At 52.5% G+C, this 6,388-nt stretch overlaps 1 protein-coding gene across 1 annotated transcript; it reads right to left on the bottom strand.

Moving 5' to 3' along the window:
• Nucleotides 1-2,424: 2,424 nt before the first annotated feature.
• M431DRAFT_6904 (hypothetical protein) lies at nucleotides 2,425-6,078 on the bottom strand (the record flags this gene model as incomplete). The annotated part of the gene is made up of 3 exons (XM_024921777.1): nucleotides 2,425-3,616; nucleotides 3,767-3,962; nucleotides 5,958-6,078. The coding sequence occupies 3 exons, from the start codon at nucleotides 6,076-6,078 to the stop codon at nucleotides 2,425-2,427; spliced, it is 1,509 nt and encodes a 502-aa protein (XP_024773040.1).
• Nucleotides 6,079-6,388: the final 310 nt, after the last annotated feature.

Below are 6,388 nucleotides of genomic sequence, written 5' to 3'. Positions count from 1 at the left end.
GTTTATCCTTTCGGGAGGACCATCGCCCAGGAATGCAATGCAGGTCGCCCAGAAGATCGAGATTTCATGGGGGAGAAGGGAACAGGCCCTAATTGCCCGCACTGCATGGCGAATGGGACACACGCACACACCCCCTTTGCGCCTCCGGGGTCACCGACGATCCCAACTGCGTGGTTTCATCGGATCCTGGTGGCTTTGTAAGACGCCTCCAAGGCAAAGAAAAGGACTCGGGGGGGTTAGGTAATACGCTTGCGCGAGGAGGCTTGCTGTTAGGCCAGGTTCAACTAAGCGACCATGAGAGAATAAGCAGGCAAAAGGGAAAGTTTCTAGAAAAGAGACAAGGGTTCCAAGACTAGCTCAAGGGTGCCTCGAAAGCCCAGCGGACTTGAAGAGTAATATCGTCACTGTTACTGTTGTCAACAGAGGGGTGTGTTCTGTTTTCGGGAAATCGGGCAAGCCCTACTCGGTAGGACTCGACGGCACTTTTTTTCGGGACTACATCGTGGACCTTGGCAATGATGAAGGATGAGAGAAGCGAGACCAGAGATGAGAGAGTTGCGATGATAATCTCACGGCTCCAGGAACCAGACTCGCCCGGGACATGGTACTTCCGGCAGGATTATCAAACAAGCGTGGCTCTGGCGCTCGCTGCTTGTCTTAGCTTCACACCCAATCACGAATCAGGCCCTTTTTATTCTGTTGCCTGGAGCGAAGTCATATGATGTTTTTGCAACTCCCGTTCCAGACCAACGAAGACAACATGTGTATACGGATGACAACGATAGGAAAATCGAAAGCCTAGGGGACTGATAAGCACAACAAATGAGGACCCAGTCACTAGAAGTGGGGGTCAAAGCAAAAACCCAAGCTTCAGCTATCCAGGTTATTGAGCATCGGCGTACAGAGAAGCAAACTATTGGACGCTACGCTAACAGACTATTATGGATACTTGGTGTTGGTTCTTTGTTTTGCCTCTTGTATTTCGTTACAAATGCCGAGGCATGGCGGTCGAACTCGGACAGCCTCGTTTTTCTTGTTTTCTCATCATTGTCTCATGCCAAGTGACCAGCTTCCTGGGTAAAGAAAGATCAATTCTTGGCAGCACATAGGCCGATTGGTGGACTCGGACTATTGCGATTGAGCGAGAGCCGGATAGCTCCAAAGCCGAGCCTTTTAGGTCTGATGTGGCGGCCGACTGCGGCCGAAAGAAGTAAAGACGGCACTTTCAACACCAGTAAGCACGGCATCAAGCTCCTCTGGGCTGTTTACACGCACAAAAGACCCGTGGCTCAGTACGCTATCCTACCGGTGGCCTTTTGCATCTTTTTTTTTTCTTGCTTTCAAGCTCCGGAGGGATGGGGGGGCTGAGCAGCCCATCAGGAATTAAACGGTCTTTTTTGGTCCCGGATGTCGGCCCCGATCGGACCGCGGACGGGCCGGGTTCGTATGCCCACATCCCTTGACAATCCTAACATCGTGCTACTTTCGTAGGGCGAAGGTGCAGACGACACGCAACCCAAAGTCGCCGACGGAATATCACACCCGCATTGCCGGGGGAGAAGCTCTTTTCTAACCTTGCTGGCCTCATAAGGCTCGCGCGACTTGGGGGGGTGAGGGAGGGGTCCAGTTCCGTGCATTTCTGCATGGGCGGACAAAACAAGGGACTTGATAGTACTATGAGCCATCATGATAGCCTCGCTGTTTTTTTGCTGGAAAGGGGATAGGGCGGGACTTCTTGGCTTGCAGCGTCTGCCGGCTTTTGACTTATAACGGCGATGTGGGCGAAGGGGCCAATTTCTGACGGCGGAAACGCCATGGCTTGTCAGCTTCTAATCTGTGTCAAATGCCGGAGAATTACTGACATGATTTGTTTTTTTTTTTTTGACCGTTTTCAGCTTTGGTCATCATCGAACGAAAAAGTATAATAGTTTTGTAATCACATCATGCCATCTGGTGATGAATGGACCCCTTGTTAAGTAATGGTCTAGAACTGAGCCGTCTTGGCGACCCAATGCGTACAAGTGCTGTCGCTTCTTCTCACGGGCTTTCCTTTCTTTATCCAAGTACCCGGTTAGGAATATGGTCTGATAGAAAGTAAAATTGAGATATATTGTAGGCGAAGTAGGCGAGGTAGACGACAGGGCAGCGCTATTGATTGTTTATTCTACGGAGCTAAAGGGGGGCCGGGCGGCTTATGCTACGGGAAGAAGATATAGAATCCATACTGCTAGTATGGTATGATACAAGGGGATCTGGCGATGCTTGATAGGCCGGAGTTTAAGGAGTATGCTTAAGCCGCTGACAGAGCAGAGCCGTTACGATGGCCCAGGAGAGATGATAGTAATCAAGCAACTCCGGAGTCCGGACAAACTCGCCCCCCTGATGATGATCCCGCGGTGCCCTGCCGTGTCCTGTCTTGGTAAATCACAAATTCCCGTTGCCGCCTCGGCCAGGAGGCATCCGCAGAGGGGCCCTGGACAGCTCCTCGTCGACCCTCGCCTTCTGCAGCGAAAAGGCCGGGTCCTCGCGCGAGCCGCACGAGCACGGAAAGCCCTTCCAGTCGTACCGCCCCACGCCGGCGCCGCATTTTGGGTTCGGGCACGACAGCCGGCCGCTCAGCTCGCCCTTTTCCAGCTCGGCGCGCATCCAGCTGAGGGGCTCGATGAAGAAGTGCTGGCAGGAGGAGGAGGGCGCCGCTGCGGCTGAGGCATCGTCTTCGCGGGGCTTGTGCGGCACGATGAAGGGCGCCGTGGCGAGGATGCGGCGGCACTTTTTGCAGCGGAGCTTCCTGTCCGGCGTGGGGGCCGAAGACGACGACGACGAGTCTGACGGCTTTTCGGTCTGCTCGTCTTCGAACCAGAGCTGTGAGGGGGCCTGTCCTACGGCGATGCTCTCTCTGGCGGCGCGCTGGTACAGCCAACGCTGGTAGATGGGCTGGGTCTCTATGTCGCCGTCGGCGGGACAGCCCATCTGCCACCAGAGGTCGAGCTGTTCCATGAAGCCCGGGTTGGGCTCCGCAAGGGGCCTCGTCTGCTTGATGAGTGCGAGCGCCGCACGGACAGGCTCGGCGACGGACTCATCGGCTTCGGGGCCTTCAAGGGTCGAAGCCAGCTGCGCGCCGGCGGGACCGGTGAAGCGGTCCGGGTAGCGCCAGAGGAGGTAGGCGATGAGGGCGGAGATGGAGCGGGACTTTCCGGCAGCGCAATGGACGAAGACGGCTCCTCGTCTGGGATGGCTCTGCGGAGGAGGCTGGTCTGAGGAAGCTGGTGCTGAATCTGATGCTGATGAGACTGATTCCTTGGAGTCTAGGCTGATGCGCTCAACCGCCTTCTCTGCTGCGGCGACATCGTCGCTGGTGGTGGTGGACTTTTGGCGCCGGCTTCTCTCGCTGCGGAGGCCTTCGTCGATGAACTTGACGGCCTTGGGCAGCTCGATGAGGAGATCCTCATCCTCAACGTCGTCAATGTCGATGAGGAGGTGCCTGAAGGGCTTGCCGTACTCGGAGAAGGGCTCGTCCTTGAAGTTTTTGAGACTACCTGGGTTGAAGGAGACGAGGGAGAGGACGTGTGTGATTTTGCGGTCCAGGAGGGACTGGGAGCGGCGGAGGGCCCATAGTCTTTTTGTTTGTGTAAGAGATTTTGTGGTTAGTTGTGATGTAAGAATATATATGAGCATATGAGTATAGTATACATATATAGTATATATATACACTTATATATGAATCATCTCATCTCATCTCATGCATGGGGGTTCATTAAGCACTCACCCTCCGACGTAGAGATTGGGCACCCCCTCGACTGTGCTCAAGGCCATCTCGACAACGCTCATCTCCAGCGCCTTGTGCTCCTCCAGCTCGAGCTGGTGGCCAAGTTGCTCCCTCTGGCCCTCGACAGGGGGCACGTCGGCCGGCAGCGGGGCCGGTTTATCTGATGACGAGGCCACGATGGACGGAGGTTGACCGGCTGTTGACGGCCTGAGATTTGCGGATGATTTGAGGTGCTGGGTAGATTGTATGCGGTGATTGATGTGAGATGAAATGAATTTCTGCCTTTGTTTTGAATCGAGGTGTGTATGCTGTATGTCTGTATCTCTGGCTTTAGATGGTGGTGGAAAGAGGGGAAAATTCTGCCTGCTCCAGACGTTGCCTGCGATGGAGACTTTAGCCGCTCAGGGCCGAAAGTGCAATGAAATGCCACAAGGATGAAACAAACAAACGTCAGTCTATGAGACGCAATACAGTGAGAGAATAGTGTTCAGGTGGTTCAATCGGATTTGCTTGTTTGGTTGGTTCATGAGCAGCAATACAATGTACACACATTAAAACCCACTGCAGCCTTGAATTTCGCCTTTCGTCCGCACCGCCACACGTGGAAATTACACCGCCACATATTCCCCTCCTCTACCAACTCTTCCTCTCCTCAGCCTTACAGCAGGGCTACTGGTTCAGCCTCGTTTCCGCCACCCCACCTACTAGACTATTGGCCATGTACAGGTACCGTATCCCCCATACTGTATCCCGCTGGACTACTGGATAGAGGCCACTGCAGCTCCCCTCCAAATGCCCTGTAGCAGCAGCATCGCACAGGTGCTACAGCGCTATACCCAGTGCGGCCCTCAACACGCTCTCTCGCCCCCCCCCGCCCCCCATTCCACTGCAGCTATCCTTCGGCTATTTCGCCGGCAACTTGTGCGATTTGCCTAGGTACATTTACATGGACTCCATCTTACAATATCACACCCTCTCACTAGCACAATCCGGCTCTTGAAGCGACTCGCCTCGTCATCCCTTTGCATGCAGAATGATGGTACGATGACAAGTACAAGTACAAGAACAAGCATCTGTGATTGATGGCAAATAAACAACACAAGATGGAAATCAATAGCTGCTATACAAGGGGTTGAGTCACTAGAGCTCATCACGCCCCCTCCCCCATCGCCCGATAGACCAGCATCGGTGTGGAATCTTTCATCGCCGCATTATTTTCCTCACTGTAATACTTGGTTCATCCCACTTGAGCCACGCCCTCGTGCTCGCTTGTCATTGTCATTTGATAAGATCTACGAGGAAAGGTGAGAGGTCGGGCGAACTCGTCCGTGAAGGATACGTGTATGTACATCTCTCCATGTAAGTCGTGTAGACGATACTCGTATCTAATGCGGTATGACAGCAATATCAAGGCCTCTCTATATTTAGCAAACACCGCACATACATTCACACACGCACACAGCTCCATCCTCAATGTAACTCGATGAGTATGTAAGCGCCTTGTCCTCAGACTACATGAGCACAGGCTCATTCGTTACACACATGCAACTACCCAGAAGCTTACCGGCACAAGCACATGAACACCGGCAACACCAAGAAACAGAGCAAGGGGGGGCGTGAAGACGCACAAGATGCAACAAGGGGGAAGCAAAGCCCTACAAATTCCTAAACAGGTAATGTAGCCCTCTCGGTTCGAATACCCGTACAGAGTTGATATGCCGGTGGTTGATATGCCGGTGTTTAAAATCCTTTGGTTTCTCTTTGTCACCTTTCTGCTTATCCCACGCCCTTCTTAGAGCAGAGCTCTTAGCGAGGTATTTTTCCTTTTTTCAATCCGGATGATGATGATCCCCAGGAGGTTGATACAATATGATCGTTCCCTCGTCGTCCTTTGTAATAATAGCCTTGTAAAGGTGTTAGAAGGTTGAACTTCGCGTAAAAAATACATGTGAGCAAAAGCGAAAAACGAAACACGAAACACGAAAAACACGAAGCTAAACACAACACGAAAGACTTTGGCCTTTTAATATGCACTCGTATCTCTATCTGGCACTGATCGTGACTTATCTCCGAAGCATCTCCGTACCCATCGGCGATATTACATTAGCCGCTCTGCTTGTCCGCCCTCGACATTACTGTAGAATCAGGGGCCCGTTAATTACACGAGACTATCGTCTCTCTCTTCCCTCACCTTCTGCCGTATCGGCGCCGCCAATACGGAAAGCTCCGCAGAATCTAGTCGCCCGACTCCTCTCGTAAACCATTCCAAATCCATACACAAACTCCAGTCCCTTGGCACCATCATCGCCCATGACATTCAAAACCCAAACGGCCCATAAGCCTCAACCTCACCATATCCAACAGAGGGATAGTCCATCCTAAGGAGGGGAGGGGGGCGCTTGCAAATACTATTCAAACGGAGCGGATGTATTAACTCCTCCTCAGCTCTGCGAACTGGTGTACGCAATAGGCAATCCATCCGACCGACCCAGTGACATTCTCTTCTTGGCAGGACAAAAAGTCAAACGCATTGATTGGGAAAATATAACGTACAAAGTAAGCATATAACATTAATTTCCGCGCGCTGCAACTGACACAATAACAAGGAGAAACTAGCGCTAA

Source organism: Trichoderma harzianum, assembly GCF_003025095.1.
Source record: "Trichoderma harzianum CBS 226.95 unplaced genomic scaffold M431scaffold_8, whole genome shotgun sequence".
In the NCBI taxonomy this organism is placed as follows: Eukaryota; Fungi; Ascomycota; class Sordariomycetes; order Hypocreales; family Hypocreaceae; genus Trichoderma; species Trichoderma harzianum.
Note: the sequence above shows the minus strand (reverse complement) of the source record. Positions and strands in the feature narration are given on the sequence as shown.